General features: G+C 45.4%; 1 protein-coding gene across 1 annotated transcript in view; it reads right to left on the bottom strand.

The window, feature by feature from the left end:
- Positions 1-20,301, bottom strand: part of SLC4A11 (solute carrier family 4 member 11) — a 95,444-nt gene extending 75,143 nt beyond the window's left edge. Inside the window, 3 exon segments of the mRNA XM_071753151.1 lie at positions 6,357-6,407; positions 19,905-20,100; positions 20,102-20,301. Of these exon segments, the coding sequence (XP_071609252.1) occupies positions 6,357-6,407; positions 19,905-20,100; positions 20,102-20,131 (277 nt within the window). The 5' untranslated portion in view covers positions 20,132-20,301.
- Between the last annotated feature and the right edge of the window lie 1,105 nt (positions 20,302-21,406).

The raw sequence follows: 21,406 nt of genomic DNA, 5'->3' as shown, positions 1-21,406 counted from the left end.
GCTAAAATGATCAGCCTGAGCTTTAAGATATGAAAGGGCTCTCTTTGTTCCCCAAGTCCTGCAGGGCTGCAGCTTCACTGCGTCACTTGGGAAATCCCTAAAGCCAAGGGGCTACCAAATAGGACATGGGCAGTACCCTAAAGTCAGGTCTGTGTCTTTGAGGATCCCAGTGCTCAGCAGTTAATACAATGTTAAGCAACTCAGAAGAGGGAAATTAAGTTCTGAATCTACCAAAAAACTCATCATGGCTCTGACATTCAGTTAAAAGAAGTCAGCTTCATCCACTTTTGCCACTCATGGATTTTCCCCATGCTCTAACCAACAACAGGCACTCATTTTCAAGAAAGGCACAAGGTTTTCTTAACTTTAACTAAAATGATCAGCCTTGATCAAAGCTCAAAAATGAGCTTTAAGATATGAGAGGGCTCTCCTTGTTCCCCAAGTCCTGCAGGGCTGCAGCTTCACTGCGTCACTCGGGAAATCCCCAAATCCCCAACAATGGGTGCAAAAGGAAATTAATCATGGAGCCTCCACCTCCAGGGTGACCTTTACACTCTGCACAGAAACACAGCCACGTGCTGCCTCCAAAGGTTAGATAACCTGCACTTGGTTAATATTGGCAGGGAGAAAGCAATCAAAGGAATCAGGAGAGACCAGGGAGAATTTTGTGCGAGCGTTATCACTTCTCCAACCTACACAAGATGATGGAACAAGAGAAAAAAAGGTTTAAACAGCATCCTACTCACACACTAACCAAGGTAAGCTTCTGGTCACATCTCATATGCTGATTTCAAGATAACCACCTACTTACCCAAACAGCTCTGCTTTTCCAGACAAAAAGAGAGTGGCTGTATCACCAGATCAGCATCTTTAAATATTTGCCCAAATTCTACACGTTCCTACTGAGGTTAAACTTCAAAGTGAGGGGGTTACTTACTGCTTAGAATCCCAAGTGTCAAAAGCAGACCTGAAAACTCCTTTCCTTCCTAACAAATCACTCCATGGCACTGCTGCAGCCACTCCAAAAGTCACATTTTGCAAAGCTGTCTCCCACAAACCTAAAAATTTCAGCCCCACTGATTAAAGAAAGCAGTTCTGTATGCAGCTGGGTGCAGGCTAGAATTTTAAGCTTTTCCTTTGCTTCCCAGTTGAGAGACTCCCTGGCAAGGCTTGACTCTTTTTGTCCTAAGGAGGAGATGTTCCCATTAGGAAGCTTGCAAGAAACATCCTTGATGCCAACCCAGAAGAAGACAACCAGGGGTAGGAGTTGTCTATTGCTGTGCTGCAGAGGATTTGTTGCTGACAAGTGATTGGCAAGAAGGCTCCAGAGGTTATGTGCCCTGCTTTTGTTGGAAGACCTCCTACTAGGCCAAATATTATGGGTAGGCACAGGTAGACTCATGAGTTCTCTGGGTTACCTCGCTGGGATTTAGAGGAGTCTCCTCCAATCTCAGCCTCTCCATGGGTAGCTTCAGGGGGAGAGGAGCTGAGGAAGTGTTGGGTGATGCTTCTGGGCTCTTGAGCAGTCACTGGGAGCCCAAAAGGTTACAGACTTTTGGAGTAATGGAGATGCCAATGAAGATGACAGTGGATATGCCAATCCTTTCAGTGCACCCAAAACCACAGATGAAGCCACAAATCAAACCACAGCCTCCTCTTTTTAACAGAAGAGGTGGAAAGTGTCTAAGTCACCAAGCCCAGATCCCTCTTCTACTGGCCAGCCAAAAGTTGAGGCAAGTGTTCCTAACCCTACTACAAGTCAGCCTTTTGCCATGAAGAGCCAAAGGGAAGCAGAAAGTTTCCCCTGCCACTCCAGGAAGAATTCATAACAGAACTGAAAAAAAAAAAAAAAAAAATCAGATCTGGTACAAAATAAAATAATAAAAAAACCAACCAAACAACCCAACAACACCCAGGCACTTTTGAATTAATTCCAGTACTGTTATTTTGCAGCCAGATTTCTAGGAACTACTGTGAATAATCCAAGTAATTCCATGGGGCTTTGTTTTTATATTTTGTTTTTACAAAACACACAGCAGCACATGGAATTTCAGTACTGTACCAGCACCCCCAGAAATCAGGAGTGCTTATTTTATTAGAAACCTCCTGGTAAGACACTTCTCAAAAAGCTGCAAGAGAGCTGCCACCCCCTTGGGCTCTCCATAGGTAGCAGCAGGGAAGCTCCTGTTGGTTAACTGGCCATCTCATTGGGGGAAACCCATTGCAAAAGGATTTGTTTCAGAAAGACAATTAGATTAATCTCCTAGTTAGGCAAACAATGCCAAGAGAGATAAATTTAAAAAAGAAAAAGAAAAAGCCCACAGCACACATACCACACTGAAAAACAAAAACAAGCAGATAAAATATAGCCAAACATCCCAAGCCAGACTGGAGCCTTGGGGCCCTTCAACACAACTGCAATTTCTTATGCCAGCAAAACCAATTAATAAGTCAGAAAAGACCAAGCAGTGAGGGATTTGCTCTGGCAGACAAAAAAAGAAAAATAAATTATCTGTAGAGCCAGCTTCAAAAGAAGGCAACAACTCGGATATCCCCGCACTATGCTGGGACTCCTTCCTTGGGATTTTGCAAGAGGAACTAGAAAGCCTCTGGCTTTGGATCTTACCAGGGAAAGTTCTTGGGTCAATTAAAAAAAAAAAAAAAAGCTCACCATACATTAGTAGGATTTAGTCACTTGCAGCTCACACCAATGCCTTTGGAGCACTGGATGCCACTGCCACCAAGGAGCCTGAGAGCCAAGGCTTGATGAGAAGTTATTCTGACATTGATTGCTGAGCTGCATTTCATCAGGACTCCAATTATCTTCAGGTTTGGATTGGGTCTACACAATCATCTCATTTAGTCACTTGAATTCCCCAGGAAGAAAACTCATTTGACAGAACCACCTTGCTGAAGATGGAAGTGACTTAAACACACACGGGGTGGGTAGGGGGCCACCAAATACTATTGGGCCAGCTCAGATTCCATGCATTTGCTCATGCCCAAATCCTGTTCTGCAGACTCCAAAGGATGAGTAACACCAGGGATTTTCATCAGCAGGATGGGTCAGAGGACAAGGATTAAAACTGACAACACACACGGGTTGAAACCAGAACATGGCCAAGAGCTGCCAAGGTACCTGCTGCCACCACACTCTCCAGACACTTTTATTTGGGCAGGCACCAACTTATTTCCTTATTCTTCCTCTTATTGCTGCCTCTACAGAGGAAGCTACTGAACATTTACCCCCCAACTCATATTGTATGCAATCTACCTTCTGTAATGCATCAAAGGCCACAAAAATGGCTTTTAGTCAAGTGCTTTCAGCAACAGGGGAAAACCAGAGAATGCTGGAAAGTGGAACTTGGAGCTAAACAGAATCACAGAATTGTTTTCGTTGGAAAAGACCTTTAAGATCACCAAGTCCAACTGCCAAGTCCCCCACTAAACCATGTCCTTAAACACCTCTACATATCTTCAGACAGCACCAGAGATGGTGACATGTGAGCTTTTGGGTAAATTCCCAGATTTTTATCCAGTTAAGAAGTTATCAAATAGGTTGGTTCATGGTCAGGACCATAACAACTCTCTGAACTTGCAGAATATCATATTAACATCCATGCACTAAAAAAAACCAAAAACCCAAAACCTTCCTGGTCTTTCCTCAGCTCCTCAGTAACTGTCAGAGCTACAAATTAAACAGTTCAGTAGATTTTTATGAATAAATAAACATCCAGGAAATTCTTACAAAGCACTGCAGCCAAAACTATGCCCACTGCAATGGTTTCAACTCCAATCAATTCTTCAGTTTTAACATTGCTACAGCTGCTGTTGAGAACACAACAAGGGCAAGAAAAAAAAGTTAGTTGGCAAAAGACAGACACAGACTGTGTGCAGAGCCTTGGATATGGTCAGAAACAAAAACATTCTAATTACTAAGGATAGAGAAAACCATATGTATATGCAAGATCTCAGGAGGAGATAAGGAAAAAAGCTCCACTGCAGAGTATCAAAAAAATGTTTCTCTAGTGAGAAAGAGGAAGAATTTAAGTGGTAAGGGGGGATCAAAGGAAGAAGGTTTGGTTGTTGGGGGTTTTAAATTTTTTCTTTGTTTCCCCAGTACACACCTTAAGGCAATTTTATTATTTTCAAGGTGAGGCAGGATCATCTCTTGCTCTCCACAGTGGACTATCAAGATCCAACCAAGTGATGCCCTACGAACCATTTCCAAACCATCAGTTTTGAAACTATGCAAGAAGGTAATCTCTGTGGTTTCCTCCATCCCTGGATCAACTTTTTGGGGGGTAAAGTCTTCAAGAATCTGAGTGCCTGAAACTTCAGTACCCACAAAGCCAAAGCTTTGCCTCGCGGAAGGATGCGAATATTCACACGATCTTCTGTCCCTGCATTTTGTGCAGAAACACACAAGCCAGGAGCTAAACCAGGCAGCAGAAGGTGACTCATCACTCAACAGCAACTGAACTTTTGTAAAAGGTCAGTTTGTAATGAGGAACAAGAACGACAGCAGATTGGAGCATGAAACAACCGAGAAATCCACTGTAGCTGCAATCACAATTAAATAGAGCAGCCCGGACCACATGCAGCCTTCAAGAGGAACCTGCAAGCAACCTGCCCTCCAAAACCACCCTGAAGGGTGACAGGAAAAGCAGCACCCACAGTTTCCTGAGGTCCTTAATGCTAGCTCTAAGGTAGTGGCTCCTTAAGAGAAAAGAGGAAGCTGTTGAATAACACAAACAGGGCAGAAATAAAAGCTCACCAAGGCACCAAGCTGCGTAGCTCACAGGAGAGCTTTGCACAGGGAATGCCACAACTACAAAACTAAAAGCATCCAAAGATCTGTTTTTTCTGTTTGTTTGGACAGTCCGAGGACATCAAGTCCTGGAAGAGGGCATGGAGAACCTTGCCACATCAAATATTAGGACAGATGGACAACTGCCCTGTGTTCCCTGGGGCAGGAGGGCTTGGGATGTTACAGGTGGCTCCAGAAGACTCCAAACCCAGCAGCATTCCTCCCCAAGCCCTTGCACTACTCTTAGTTATCTCTCCAGGTCCCAAGCTGGACTATCCTCTTACATTCCCAGTCCTCAAGGAAGCACCAACCCCATCCCAAGGCCAGAAGAAAACCAGGTAAGGAGTAGGGCTACCCAGACCTCTTGCCATGGAATGGTTTGGGTTGGAAGGCACCTTAAAGGTCATCAAGATTCAATCCCCCTGCCATTAGACCAAGTTCCACAAGGACTGATCCAACCTGGCCCTAGAAAACCTGCAAATAGCACAGAAAAACAACCTCCCTGAGGCTCAGCATCAATTTCTGCCCTTATCCTCAAACCAGCCTTCAGCCATGACCTCTTACAAGAGATAAGAGTACTTCCAGTTTTATCCTCTTGCTCGTGGAAGCCCTGTGCAACCCTTCCAGAGAAGGCAAAAAAGTCCCTGCCCAAGGGGAATATGCTGTCAATAGCAACCTGCAGCTGACATCTGGCAAGCATTCAGCTTCCCCTCCCCAGATGTTAACCTAAAACTTGGCCTGGAAGAAGAAAGATGATCCTTGTGACAGATACAAGCATTTACAGACCTAAATAACATGAGCATTTAAGTCATCTTCTCCCATCACTGGGAAGTCCTGAGTACTCCAAGCACTGCACCTTCTCAAGGGCAAGCAGCCCTTTAAGATTACATCCTAGGGTCTGCTCTTGAGCTGAACTCTGAAGATGATCTCTCTCTAATAATCCCCCCACATGCTATTTTTCCAGAACCAGTACAAAAGTTGGGGTTTTGCTGCACTTTGACTTCCATTCCATAACCCTTTGGCCCTTTACCAGCACAGCATCTCTGAGGACTCAGCCACCTTAAGAGGAAAAAAAGTTTCCAGATGCCACAACTTAAGATTTTTCTTTGAGACAAGATTAAGAGAGCACTTTGCACTAAGAGATGTGCCTACCAGAGCCAACCAGAATTTTCCTGATGCTCTTTGGCAGGATGTCTCCAAAGGGATCTGACACCTCCACGTCATCTCCACAACCAGAAATACACCTGCCAGCCTGTATTACAGGAAAACACCATGAAAGAACTTGAAAAACAAAGAGCCACCCAGAATAGTCACTGATGACAACGTGAAGATGATTATTTACTGCTTTGACTATCTGGAAAATCTACAGGATTTAAAAATGCAGAGTCTGCTTCCAGTACCAGATTACACAACCACCATGCAAGGCTGCCTTCACATGCTGCTTAGGATAAAAAGAGGGTTTTTTTTATTGCCCTTTCCAAGTTCTCAGCTAACCCTGTAGCACAGCTCTCCCTCCAACAAGGAGATAAAGTCAAATAATACTTGCCACTCTCTTCAAAGAAGTATCCATTTCTTGACATGGCTGCTGGCGGAGACTCTATAAAGACAGAGGGGAAAAAAAAAAAAAAAAAAGGAACCATAAGAATTCATCGAGATGTCAAATGCCTTCACCTCACTGCTAACCTCACTGTAAACCTGGATTAGAGCTGAAAGCCAGCCCCAAAATAGTGCAGGCATCAGGTTTCCCTGAAATGTGGCCACTTTAACCTTTTGTTTATTGACTTGAGTATTTACCAGAACATCCTATACAGTCACTGCTTGAAAAAAAAAGTTCAGCAGTCTGAGACATCCTGGCCTGAGACCATAAAACTGGAGGACTCAAGATCAGGACGAGCCTGATAATCTCAGCCACCTATTAAATTTGATCAAGTGCATCCCAAATTAATATAAACTAAGCACCTACAAAGCTTTTATAAACAGCACAGGCAATAATGAATTCCAGGTTGCAGCTTCTGCTCAGCCAAAAACTCCACAGTTTAAGTTAGAAAAAGAACTCAATTTGGGTGAGAACAGGGCTTCCCATCCTATTCTACTGCTCCTAATCATTAGGATATCCCAAAACAGTGCTTGGCATGGGAAGATAAGCACCAGAACACTGGAGCTTTCCTTGGCCCACTTCCTGAGCTGGGGTCTTGCAGCAAACACCATCTGCCCCAACAGGGTCTGAAGAGGAAGCCACAAATGAAAAATGATGCTGACCAAGAGCAACCCCAGAAACACAGCAGCACCAGGACCCCCATGATTCCTTCTGAAACATCCTTTATTTGTCTGTGACTCAGCTCTGCAATGAACTGCTGGCAAATGGAGTTATTTACCATGCAAAGAGATATTCAAACAGCATCAGAACACCTGCTTTCAGGTGTCATTGAAGTCTGGTACCCAAACCCAGACAGGCTGATTTTACTTTTCATTAATACATTGGTGTAAATAGCATTATACAGCTAGGTTATTAATCTCACAGTGCTCTTGACAGGTCAGACCATGTGCTAGAAGCCCCAACTTTGCTGTACAGGTGCTCAGCCCATTTTCTGGGGAGCTCACAGAGATCTTCATTTCAAGTTTTGAGCAAGAGTCACCCAAGCAGTCCCTTAGAAAGCTGCTGCTGGATGCTGCCTCTCTGTAATTCTTCTTCCCAGCCAAAATGCAATCAGAAAGAGGAATAGATCTGCTCTGTCTTTCCCCACTTCATTAGGCTAATCAAACAGTACCTACGCAAGCCTGAGATGAATTTGGGCCAACAAGGAAAGAGGTTTTGCCTGCTTTATTGTTCTACAGATTAGGCTTCCTGCTTTTCGTCTGAGCTATCAGATTGTTTCCCAAAGACCCTTTCCCTATCCCATAACTTTTTGGCTAACAGGTTATGTGGCTTGGGGGTTGGTTTGGTTTTAATTTATTTTTTTTTTTCCCTTTACAGTGTGCCACGTTTAAGCATCATAATTCCTCCTGGTTCTCTGGGAGCTGCTGTTTGCCAGATGGATACAAGTCACACCTCTGATGACAGCACCTTCCAGCCCTAAAGCTTCTTGAGCCCAGGATGGCTCCAGACCTTTCAATGCAGACAGCATTTGGCTGCACAGGTTCCTGGAGGAACACCCTGATGACCATTAAAAAAAAACAAAAAAACCCAATAAAACACCACCAAAGAAAAAAAAAAAAAAACCCTGAGGGCAATTCAAGTGTCAGGTCCAAGAGAGAAACACAATGTTCCAAAGTTCATCCCAGAACAATGGGCTGGAGGAACAAAGGCACCGTGGCCAAGGGGCACCCATTACACGAGTCAATTGTTTCCCTCCACCTGGAAGGGAAGGAGAAGATCCATCCCGACTGATTAGCATGCTAATGATCAAAGGAAAGTTTTTCAGGAGGCTCTCATTGTGTAATGATTGCATTTACGTCTTTCAGGGAAACAAACAAAATCCGCCTAAGCTGACGGATTACCCGAGGAACTGCCATTCCCACCAGGATGGGATATCAATTTCTCATTTCTATTACAGCTTCTGAGGGAGCCTGAAGCAACACGTTCATCCTTCACTAGGCACAATGAGCCAGTGTTTGTTTTCCTGGAGCTGTGCACACCTATTTCCAGGCTGATGGTGCCTAATGAATCCTCAGTTGGTCGCTTCCTTCATTAGAGCTCCCAACTCCAGCGTTGCCTGGGTTGACATTGCCCCTTTCTGGGAGACTCCACTTTGGTGGCTGCTTGGACCAGGCATGAAAAGGGCAAGGTTGGGGGTATTAAAAAGAGGCAGTGCCAGTTCATTAGGTGGCACTTGCTCCTCTGAGTCACTAATGAGCGACAGTCCCCTTGGCAACCTGCTCAGGCAATTATCTTGGAGGTGCTGTTTTTGCAGATGAGTCATGAAACAGAGGTCTTAACCTTGTAATTAAAGATGCAGTGGCACGTTTGGGAAAAAAAAAAAAAAAAAAAAAATTAAACAAAAATCAGGCGTTCACCTTACTATGTCCTGGCTGAAGTCCAGCCCTGGTAATTTGCCTTCTCCCAACATAATGCTGTCCCCATGGCACCAATGGGATTCAGACTTCCAAAACAACCTCCTTGGAGCCTTGTGCAAAGTTGTGCGTAGCCCCTTCCGTGCTGGTTGGACCATTAACATCAGGTTGTGGCATGCCCAGGAGGGAAAAGGTGAGCTGGGGTGTTTCCACAAGCCCAGACACACACTATGGGACTAGCTGAAAGGTCAAGGTGTCAGCAGGAATGGGGGGAAAAAGGGTAAATTGGGGGCTCCATCATCTCCAAAATTGCCACCCACCTAACTTTGACCACAGCAAGATTTAGGAGGAGAGGGCAACTCCAATCTTTCCTCTTTATGCATCAACTCTTTCTCCATAATTCCCCCCTTAGTTCAGCTCAAGGCTCATATGGGGTCAAACAGAAGCAAAGGACAAGTTGGCTGTGCTGAAGTGCATGCAGTCAGCAAGACAAACACATCAGCAAGCTCCATGTCTGCCTCCTTCCACAAAGCTGATGGGATTTTAATATCCAAGGCCTTGGCTCCTTGGTCGTGGTTTGCAGAAGACAGCAGGAAGGTTGTACAGGACTGACACAAAGTCCTCTTTGCTCTAGCAAGAAAGTACATACACAGACATCAACCTGCATCTCCTCTCCTCAGCTCAAACCTTGGAAAAAAAATAATAAAAACAGCTCAACCAAGAGGCAGTTATAATATCAATGCAACTGGTGAGCTTAGGGAAGCCTGAGCAGGAATAAGAGTCTTCAAATCCATTAGAGATTAACATTATGACACTCCAGGGTTTATCTGGAATTGCAGAAGTGTTTCCATGAAGAGATTCCATAAATCAGAGCCTGCATGAGCCTTGGCAGGCTGGAGGAAAAGACCCAGAGGCTGGGGAGCACCTCAGTACCACAGGATGGGAGTTCCCCTGCTCCACACCAGTTCACCACTTCCCACAGTTCCACCAAACCCAGATTATCAGTTCCTTTCCCCCAGGTTTTCAGTCAGATTTCAGCAATTAAAAAAAAAAAATAAAATTAATATTTTATAATTTCAAGCTTCCATGGACAAAGCTGGGGACCATTGCCCCCAGGAGTCAAAAATTCAGTCTCATGCCTCTGGTCTCTCACTGAAATGTTCCCATCCTCACTCTCCAGACTCTGGAGACATCTCATCCAACACCCACAAGGACATCTGGACTTTCTAATTGCTCTCCTTGTCCAAATCTCCCCTTATCTGCCAGAAAACATGTGCCATAGCTCTTTTGACAATTGAGGCAGTGCTCTTCATTTTTAAGAGTTAATTTACTCCAGCAAATAAGTTCCTACTGCCACCCCAGCTTCTTCCCTACAGGGATGTCTGTTAGATGAGACTAAATTGGACAGGCCTTGGAAGTGCCACCACTCACTTGATTTCTCCCAGAGCAGCTTTGACATGTTTCTGATTCCTTCATGAGCACTGAAATCAGAGGCAAAAGTAAAGCCCTGCAAAATGAAAAACAAAGCCTCCTGCTCGAGGCTCAGGGATATACCTGAAGCTTTCTCAAGTCACTGCCCTTTGACTTGAAGCTGCTGCAGGGACCCCAAAAGCCACCAAAGGGGAAAATCTGGGAAATTTCCTTTTCATCTAGCAGGACAGCCAAGTTTGCTGTCGTTTCAGGTGCTGAGCCTTAGAGCCAGGAGAAATCAGATGCTGGGCAGTGGGAAGCACCAGCTCAGAAGTGGGCATGCCAACTGCTTTCTGACATTCTTCCCATTTTTACATTTGCATTTAAGAAGACAAACAGACAAAACCCCACCATGCCATCCCCCATTATTAAATTCCTGTGGGAAACGCAGCTCAGATCTAATAACCATTATAAACCCTTTTGTTTTAAAGTCAGTAATAAGTTCCCTTGAGCCTTGCAATATTAGTGGATTACAAATAAAAACACATTCTCTGGATACTTCAGTAACTCGATTATGATGTTCAGCTGCTGGCATCTCCCCCATAAACAGCTCTCTGCAGCACAAGCCTTATATTGAAGCAAGGCACAGCTCTCCAACAAGCTTTCTAAAAGTGGTACTACAGCCTTTTAGGACCTCTCTCCAAATTCTGGCATCTTGATGCTTCAGAGCCCTTTAATTTGAGACGACAGCACTTGGAAAAGGTTATGGGGAAGATAACTTCTGCAGCTAGAGGCCTTTTCATGTTGGCTGCTCTGGGGCTGTCTCTGAACATCACCATCCTGGACCTCTGGAAGTCCTGATCAGAAAATATCAGGCACCTTCATCAGCTTTTACTCATGGTGTGCTCCACTTTCCACCACCTTCCTCAACCCTGAGGCTCTGAGGGTGCTTCAGAAACTCATCAGCAAATGCAACATCTCTTAAAAGTCGGGGGAGACTTCAGTCTCTGAGCAGGAAGTTACAACAACAACAAAAAATTAAAATACCACTTGTTCAACTGAAAAAAAGCCTTTAGACTTTCCCAGTTTCTGGAATTAGCAGTTCTCAGCATGACAAACTGAATTTTCTGGAAAGAAATCTACTTTCCAGAAGACACACAGGGCTTCAGCTCTGGAGCCAGGTTTTGGCTACTTCAAGTTGACTTTCAGGAGTTTCTCAAGACAATGCTAAAAGCTTCCATCACTACCATTAAATAATTGGGCAGCATCTTCCCCACATGATGGGGGGAACATTGCACTACCTCAAACAGCATGTCCAGCTTGAACCAGTGTGTTGTCTCATCCAAAGATGCCAAAAACAAAGGAAAAGATGACAAAGCAAACCCTACCCAGGGCTCACATCAGACCTGGTAATTAAACTCTCCAGTTCACCTCTCATTCTTTGTTTTCTCCACCCCCCCATGAATTTAAGAGCACAGGAGGAGGTGGTTTCCAGCTGTACAGGTGACCAGGGAGCTGCATCCAGGTCCATACAATTTGGGGCAGGGGAAAAGCCCCAATTTTCATGCTTCACATCCTTAATAACCAAGGGATGCTGCTCCTCTCCTCCTCCCAAAGTCAGCAGAACAGCAGAGAGGCTTAAGAGAAAAACCACACATACAAGGAATAATATCCCAAGGGAAACCTGCAGGAGAGGACTTTTTAATTATGTGGAGCATTGACTGAAAGGAGCTTGCAACTGAGAGTTTAAAAATTAATCTCCATGCAGCCAGAGCTCAACAGCAGGAGGATGAGGAAGCCTCAAACATATTCTGGCTCCTTTCACACCACAAAACAGCAGCACCAGAGAGGAAAAGGAAGAGTTTGACAGCAGCAAATCCGATCCCACCGACTGGCTGGTCAGATTCAAATCTACCAATATTGCAGGAATCTTTCACACAGCATTGCTCGTGCTCATAAACCACCAGATTTTGGCAGTTTTCAGGGAAAAAACGAAGCAGTGAGGTCTCCTGGTGGAGACATTTGCTGCGAATCATTTAAATCCATTTGAGTCAGCAAGAACAAATTGACAGCAGCATGTAAAAAGCTCTTTTGCCTGAAGTTCCCATTTCTGTCTCCACCTTAAGCAGCTGATCCCTTCCCACTGCACACTCCAGCTGGGGAACACTGGTGAAAGCACAACTCGTACTGGCACAGAGATGAGAGGGATGCCCCTTGTGCTGCTGTTCTGGGCAGTAATAATTAACACACAGGACAAGAGCTTGAGATATTACCTGTTGGGGACTTCTTTTTTTTTTTTTTTTCTACACCTAGGAAGGAGTGACAAAAGGGAAAAAAAAAAAAAAAAAAAAAAAAAAAGCACAAAACACACTAAACCACACCAGTCAGGGTTTCAGAACTGATCACCAAGAGGTACAAGATGAGTTAGGTTTGTTATTTATGGGGCACTTTTTTTACAATGTCTGAGCACTGCTGCCTTGTGGCAAACTAAGATGGAGAAATCCCCCCCGTTTGGATTGATAAAGGCAAAGGGAAACATGACAGAAAAGACTCAAGGGATAAAAAGACCTTTTGTAAACCATCAGATGGGAAACAGCAGCACTCTGCTGCCTTTCAGAGTTTTATCTTGAAGGGATAAAATTGATGGAAGGACTCCTCTCCACTGCAGCATCACAGCCTTGCTCCCCTTCAAGGACCACACGTGGCTTCCCTGTCCATATCCATCCCCATTTCATGCCCAGCAGAAAAGGAAGAGAATAAACCCTTTTTTATGAGGCACACCAGAGCCCCATTGCTCTTCAACTTATCCTTCATTCATCTCTAGTGCTGTAGCAATGGCAAGGGGCTAAAAGCTGAGCCTTACAACCTATCCAGCTCCAAGAAGGACCAGCTGGGTTCCTCCTCCCCACAGTTATACCCATCACACACACCCAAATATCCTCCCAAGAGTTAGCAGCATGCTGGTGATGCCTCTGGGCACACTCCAGGCTCTGCTCACACCCCACCTTCTGCACTGCTGCCCTGCTCTTGGTTTCTTCTCCTCTTCAAGAAGCTCTCAAGCCTTTGGAAAAAACCCAGCTGGACACTGAAGGATGGATGAGGGGCTCAGCAGCAGCCCCCAGGGCATCCTCCAGGTCCCATGTGGGCAGGCACTTTGTAATAAAGCAGAGAGCAGGGTTGGAGACCTTCACCTAAATGAGTTAAACTCCTACAAACACCTACAGGAACCCAACTCACCAGGTCTCAACCAGCCTAGGAAACAGCCACAAGGTTTAAGTCTACTCCAAACTCCTCACCTTGATTTTTAGATGGTAAAGGCTTGGCCAGAGGAGATACTCAGAAGGGAGATGCTTTGAAGGAGCCCAATCCAATGGTAAATTCCTGCTTTAGGCAAGGGATTCAGAGCTGGAGGGACACTAGATACACCCCAAACCTCCAGCAATCTTTTGGAGAGGTTTTTTTAGTAAAAAACACCCTGAAGAACTTAGATATGTCACACATGCTCTGCTTGCCACAGAGCTGCATGGATGTGTCACTTGTCTCCCCCGTCCCCCCACCAGAAGTTGTGTCTCTAAGGACTTTTCACTTCCCATAAAGGAAGCAAAGGTTTCCCCATTTTGGCTACAAAGAGGTCTGGATTCCCAAAGCATCTCCAGCATTCCTGGGAAGTGTCCCATTTCTCTGTGTTTGAAGGACACACCATCAACCCCCTGACATCTCCTCAGCTACCCCATGGTTCACCACCCATATGGACATGAACTTTTGCCCCATGGATCTATCCCAATAATGTCCTCCACCACAGCACAACCACCTGGAGCAGGACACTGCCATCCTGGGGTGGAAAACACAACTTTAGTGCCTCCTGAACCACAAAGCCATCAAGTCTCAAACTAGGGATGTGATGCAAGGAGCTGGACAGCCTTCTGCTGGAGGTAGATGGAACAAGGGGGTCTTAAACCCTGTCACAGGCACTCTGGCAAACAAAACCCCAGAACTCATATTCACAGTTGCTGGCTGGGGGAATGGGAAGCATCCCATTTGAAGGATAAAGCAGGAAAACATCCTCCTGGCCTGCTCACTCCCAGGAAAACACCCCCCCCACACACACACCAGCTCAGGGATCAGACATCTCTCTGCTTTCCAATCACTCTCCTCACTGCCTTGAACAATTCCTCCTCTTCACCCCCTCCCCAGCTTCCATCCAAATCCAAACATCCCTGGTTCCAGCAGTGACAATTCCCAGACATCTCCCCTCCACAAAAAAAACCAACAACAACCCCATGCACTTGAAAGTTTGGGCTCAGTGATGCTTGGAGCACCAGGCCTGGCCAGGTTGGCTCATCACAATTTAGCCCACCCAATTAATTAATAACTTAAAAACATCCAAGGGTGCCTCCCAGAGGTGAGCTGCAAAACCCTGTAAACTGAGAACCCTGCAGCTGCTTTGCTAACCAGGTTTTGGGTTGCTTTTTTTTTTTCTCCACCAGCTTTCTTGGCCAGCATTTTGTAGGTGAGCAGGACAAGCTGAGAAGTAGAGGAACCAAGACACTTTGGGATTTGGCTGGTGGACAGAAAATTTGGGCTATTTCCCCCTTTTTTTTTTTTTTATTTTTCCCCAGTTTGAAGGGGGAAGTTTCATGCTGTTGGGCCCTCAAAAAAAAAAAAAAAAAAAAAAGTGATTTAAGACTTGCAAGGATTTCTTGCATAAGTGCTACATATAAAGGAAAGAAAGCAAATACCTCCAGAGATCCCACAAGCTGGCAAAGGCCCAAGAACAGACCAGTTGAGGCTTTTCAGTAGACTTTTCCTGATACATTTAAATAATTTAGAAAGCATTAACTCTTCGTGACAGCTTTTCAGACATCTTTCACTTCCAGGGCTCTATCAAAAAAACCTCATAACTCTTAATAAAATAAAAATTTAAAAGATACTGCAATGGCCCCAGATCTTGATCAGGGTTAAATGTGGATTCAAAAAAAAAAAAAGAAAAGGGGCCCAGGAGATTTTTCTTTGCTGAAATATTTTCATTGTACAGGCAGGTCTTCCAGAGGCCACCACCTGCCACTTAGCTGCAGTGGTACTGTGTAAAACCTGCAAAAATGGTTAAGAGAAAGTCTGTCACCTTTTCACTTGCTTGGGCCTAGCCAGAGGAAGGAGCTGTTCCTTGCAGTGGTTCAGTTTTGTTAAATACTGGAAAAATTAAAGAGCTGCATGGTATAAACCAGCTACAGACCTCTTGTTTGGGGTTACATGGATGAGATGCTCCAGCACCACCGGTCCCACACTCCAGCATCTCCTCAGGAGCAGGATTTAGAGGGCAAAGCACATGACCAGAAAGTTTTTATCCATTCTCTGGTTGCCACCAGAAATAAAAAGAAGCTGCTCAGGAGGAAGCAGTGGCTGGGCCAAGCTCTGCAGCAAACTTTTTCCTGCTCACCCTTTGCCATCACCACCCAAAAAGCATCCAGATGAAACAAGGGAACAGCTCTAACTCACCTAAGACCTCCAATTCCATCAAAAAATCAAGTCTATACTGCAAACATGGAAAGACAGAGAAGAAGAGCAGCAAGCCCAGCCACCTGATCACCAAACATTTTCAGCTGTGGTTCCAGGTTTGTTCTTCCCCTCCACACACCAATGAAAAACCTCTCCCTACCATTAAGCACAACCCAAACAGCAGCCCAGCTGCCTCTGCAGCCTCAACCTTCCCTCCCCCCCCAAAAAAAAACCCCCAGAGATTTCACATCACAACAGCCTCAGCAGGATAATACAAATAACCTCATGCAGTTTGTCTCCAGGAGCCACCAAACAGCAGCCCTGACACCACCACCAGGAGCAAGGGGAGACCCAGCAGCACCAGATCTGATTTGCACTATCTGCAACCCCCCCAAAAAAATTAAAAAAAAATAAAAATCAAAATGCCCTGGGTCTGGTGGGGAAATAATTGCAGCCTGACAATCCAGGATAAAGTGTTATTCATTAGAAGATTGTTTATGGTTCGTCTACATGGCTTCCATGGCTACAGCAACAGGGGGGGATGTTCAAGAGCATTTTAGGCAGATTACAGACATGCATTTTGCTTTCACTCAGCTCTGCACTTTTTTTTTTCCCCCCTCCCCACGTGAAGCATCAGGATGGAAAGCCTGGCACACAGGCTGGTAAAATGTTTTAGCATTAATTAGAGAAAATCCAGCACAGGTTTGAGCTCTCTCTCTCTTTATGCTCATCTCCCCCATGCACATCTTGCAACCAACATTCAAGCCCTGAAAGGCAGCACTCTGCTTAATGTAAATCCAATTCAAAAAGGTATTCTCCATCCTTTTAAACACAACAGCACGGAGCCATCCAGCACAGGCAAAAGATTTCATCACTAAGCAGCAAAGCCCACTGCAAATACATCAAGTCCTGCCTTACTTAAGTGAATTAAATAATTAAAGAGCTGGCAGGGCTGCTTTTCTAGATTTCCTCTCTGAAATGCATCGCCCAGCAACAGTAGTGCTTCAGTTTGGGTTTGCTTGCTTTTTTTTTTTTTTTTTAAAAAACCACAACTTACCTGCACTACTTCTTTAACGGAGATGCTGTGCAAAACCAGCCTCTGCTCCCCCTCTCTGTGTGTCCCCCCCCTCAAAAAAAAAAAAAGAAAAACCCCACTTGCTCAGGTGGCCGAGGTGGCAATGGCTCGGGTTTTTTCAGCAGCTCCAATCTTAATCCAGCCAGAGCATCTTTCTCCCTCACTTCCAATTGGCGAGAGGCAGATGGGTGGAGTGAGAACCTGACCCATTAGCTCCCAGATGGACACCTCCGATCCCAAAAAAAAAAAAAAAAAAGCTCTCCCGAAATCCCGGCAGCGATGTAGGGAAGGAGGGAGTCAACAACTTCGCACCGCTCCGCACAGCGCAACCTCCGCCTCGGCTCCTCCAGCCCCCCCCCCCCCCTCCCCTCCCGGTGCTGCTTCCCGGAGCTCTCAGGTAACAAGGAGGGGGTGGGAATAAAATAAATAAATAAAAAATAAATAATTAAGCCCCCCCCCGCCGAATAATTAAAGTGACCCCGCGCTCCGGAGCCGGTGGTTTTTTTGCTGGATGCTGTTATGGAGAAAGCTCTTGTGCCTCCTTAAAAAGAAAAAAATTAAAAAAAAAAAAAATAAGGAAAAAAAAAAATAGAAGCTTTGTGACAGCCAGGCTCAGGTGAAGTGAGAAGATGCTTCTGTACCTTACAGAAGAACAGGGAAAAGCTGAAGATGCCAAGCTGCGGGAAGACCACAGGGAAGAGGAGGGGGTGGGAGAATAAAAAACAAAAAAACCAAAAAACAAAACCAAAACGCTGCTGAGAGGTAGATATAACAAATGTCTTAAAGATGTAGTTGCTGTACTCAGCGAGACGCCACGATTAAAATAGGTTTGATTTTGGTTTTTTTTTTTTTAAATAATCCTGCTCCCCATCATGAGAGCCGAGCTGTTGGGCAGCGGCAGGGCAAGAGTTAAGGCGCACATGAGGAGCCCGCCTAAGGGAAGGAGAAACAGGGCAGCAAGGCTGGGATCTGACCGGGAAAGTTGGAGCAAAGAAAGCTGAAGGAGACCTCATCTCATCCCAAGAGCCCGGCTCGCCCAAACCCCCCTGCCCGGTGCTCACTGAGCAGCGCCCGAAGAGCTCCAGAGGGAAGATGCCACATCCTCTGCCCCCCTCTCCCTCCAGCCCATCCTCCTGCTTCACTTTTCCTTACAATTCCAGATTTTCACAACAATAAGACGAGTCTCCCCCAGCTGGATATTTAAAGCCCGGAGGAACGGTCCAAAAAAAAAAATAAAAAAAAAGAGAGGGGAAAAAAAAAAACAACAGAAATTCTCCAACCCCCTAACTCCTCAAAGCAACATCGAGTCAGCCTTAGAAGAGGCAAAAATCCCTAAAAAAGAAAAAAGAATAAACAGCAAATCATCCAAATGCTGACAAGACCAGGGCACTTCCATCTCCGAGTCCCCTACAGTAACTCTGCTGTTTCCTGGGATGACTTCAGGAAAAAAAATAAAAAAAATAAAAAATTGCTGGTGATCCATCTTTCCCAGGAGGCAGCAAACGTTTCCCAGCCCAAAGCCGGGCAGGGCAGGACTTGGGGAGGAGGCATCGGTTTTAGCAGAGGGATTCAGAGCCACATCCCCCCCCTTTCACAGTCCCTGCTGCAGACTTGTTTCCGCTGCACGAAACCCACAGGCAATTCATGTTTTTAAACACCTCCCACGCGGTTTTCCCTGCCGAGACTGCTCATCCAGTCTCCTCCATTATTTTTTTTTTTTTTTTTTTTTTTTTTTTGCATGCCACCTGACCAGCTTTTCCAGGTAAGGTTGAAATGCAGAGGAAGGATAACCAGGATGTAAAGGAAGGAGAGCTGAGATGTAAAGAAAGGATAATCAAGATGTAAAGGAAGGATAACCAAGATTTAAAGAAAGAAGAGCTGAGATATAAAAACAGGATGACCAAGATGTAAAAGAAGGAGAGCTGAGATGTAAAGGAAGGATAACCAAGATGTAAAGGAAGGATAACCAAGATGTAAAGGAAGGATAACCAAGATGTAAAGGAAGGATAACCAAGATGTAAAGAAAGAAGAGCTGAGATGATGTAAAGAAAGAAGAGCTGAGATGATGTAAAGAAAGAAGAGCTGAGATGATGTAAAGAAAGGATGACCAAGATGTAAAGAAAGGATGACCAAGATGTAAAGAAAGGATGACCAAGATGTAAAGAAAGGATGACCAAGATGTAAAGAAAGGATGACCAAGATGTAAAGAAAGGATGACCAAGATGTAAAAGAAGGAGAGCTAAAATATAAAGAAAGGATCACCAAGATGTAAAGGAAGGAGAGCTGAGATATAAAGAAAGGATGACCAAGATGTAAAAGAAGGAGAGATAAAATATAAAGAAAGGATAACCAAGATGTAAAGGCAGGATACCATGGTTCATAAAGCATCCAAGGGCAGAAGAGACCCTCAGAGGTCTCCAGCCTTGCTCCAGGCAGGATCACCTTCACAACTCCAGGCTCAAGAACTCAACAAGCCCGATCCCTTCCCCAAAAAAAGTTTGACAGCCTCAGGATCAGCCCATGCAGCTCACCTAAGTTACTACCAAGTTCTCCCCACGTTTGCACTGAAGCAGCATCTACAGTTTTGAGCCAAGCTGATACTTCTAAGGAGTTTCCTTGCAGCCAGACAAACCTGCAGTAATTAAGAGGATCTTTAGACCTCCCCCTATAGCCACACTTGATACCTCTGCTGAGTTTAAAGGGCAGGTGACAGCATCACAACCTCAGAGGTGAAAGGAGCCTGCCCAGCTTCCAGCAGGTATTTCAGGTTTCAAACACTGCCGGATTCATTTCAGCAACTGAACAGCCTCATGAAACAAAAGACTGGCTAAGATCAGTTGCTATTTTTATTTTTTTTTCCATGCTGAGGTTGTTGATCTGGCTGTCCCTGGACAGCCAGAGCCAAGCTGCTCCTCGCTGGAGATGACAGCAGCCAAGTGAGCTCCACCAGGAGAGGTCCAAGAGAAGAACACCTCAACACAACCACACCAAAGCATCCACCAACACCTCCAAAGCCTCCCTAAATCTTGGTGGGCTCCTTTGCTACCCCAAAACCCACCCCTCTCTCTCCACTCCCAAACCCTTTCACCCCTGCTCACGCACCGTCCACCGGCCCGGTCCATCTCTGGGTCACCAAACGTTGTGGCCACGGGGCCAAATCTTGGGAAGAGCCAGAACTTGCCCCAAACTGGCCGTAGGGTGAGCGGAGAAAAGTGAGCCTGGGGTAGCAAAAAGACCCTGGCTCCATCAGGACTGAGAAGAGAGGAGAGGAAGGTACAAAGCAAACCACGTCTCCCTTTCACCTCCTTCAGCAGGTACTGTTGGGACATGCAGCTTCAGAGCCTTCTTTCCAACAAGTTCCTTTTTTGGAGAAGGGGGGAATTAGTGCAAAAAAAAAAAATTTAAAAAAAAAATTTTTTTTTTTAAAAAAGAGCTGCTCAAGCAGCCCTGCTGCTGCTGTCCCAACCCAGCAGAGCACACTGGAAAGGCTGTGTCTCCAGCCTGTATTTAAACGCCCCTCTCAGAGAGCAGAGATGCAGCACAGGAAGAGACAAATTCCAGCCCTGCGTCAGCCTGATAAGCCAGGTTTATAATATTCAAGAAGTATTGGCATTACTACAGTTCCTCCTCCCTCCTCCCCTGCCAGCCCCCCCCACCCCGTGAATATCTTGGGCAGTAGCTTGTTGTGCACAATAAGCAAAAAAAAAAAAAAAAAAAAAAAGCCCAATCCCTGAAAAAAAAAAAAAAAAAATTAAATTCAGACTGTTCCGGTGGGAACAGCCAACACGTTGGATAAAACAAACACACGTGTGGTAAACCCTGGGGATGCAATTAGGCTCGGGGCAGGGGGAAGAGGCAGTGAGCTCCTGAAGGAGATGGCAGCAGGCAAAAGGAAAAGGAAAAAAAATCAACCCCACGCCCAACTTGGTGCCCCCTGGGATGCTTCCTCCCCCCAAGTGGCTGCTCCTTCTACTGGAAGGTACCAGCATCTGCCCCACCATCAGAAAAAAAAAAAAAAAAAAAAGGAGGATGGTCACCTCATCCTCAGCCCCAGATTGTCCCCCTGGGATGCTTCTTCCCCCCAAGTGGCTGCTCCTTCTACTGGAAGGTACCAGCATCTGCCCCACCATCAGAAAAAAAAAAAAAAAAAAAGAGGATGGTCACCTCATCCTCAGCCCCAGATTGTCCCCCTGGGATGCTTCTTCCCCCCAAGTGGCTGCTCCTTCTACTGGAAGGTACCAGCATCTACCCCACCATCAGAAAAAAAAAAAAAAAAAAAAAGGAGGATGGTCACCTCATCCTCAGCCCCAGATTATCCCCCTGGGATGCTTCTTCCCCCCAAGTGGCAGCTCCTTCCACTGCTACCAGCATCTGCCCCACCATCAAAAAAAAAAAAAAAAAAAGAAAAAAAAAAGGGAGGATGGTCACCTCATCCTCAGCCCCAGATTGTCCCCCTGGGATGCTTCTTTCCCCCCAAGTGGCAGCTCCTTCCACTGCTACCAGCATCTGCCCCACCATCAAAAAAAAAAAAAAAAAAAAAAAAAGAAAAAAAAAAGGGAGGATGGTCACCTCATTCTCAGCCCCAGCTTGTCCCCTTCCTAATT

This window comes from Heliangelus exortis, chromosome 10 (genome assembly GCF_036169615.1).
Source record: "Heliangelus exortis chromosome 10, bHelExo1.hap1, whole genome shotgun sequence".
NCBI lineage: Eukaryota > Metazoa > Chordata > Aves > Apodiformes > Trochilidae > Heliangelus > Heliangelus exortis.
Note: the sequence above shows the minus strand (reverse complement) of the source record. Positions and strands in the feature narration are given on the sequence as shown.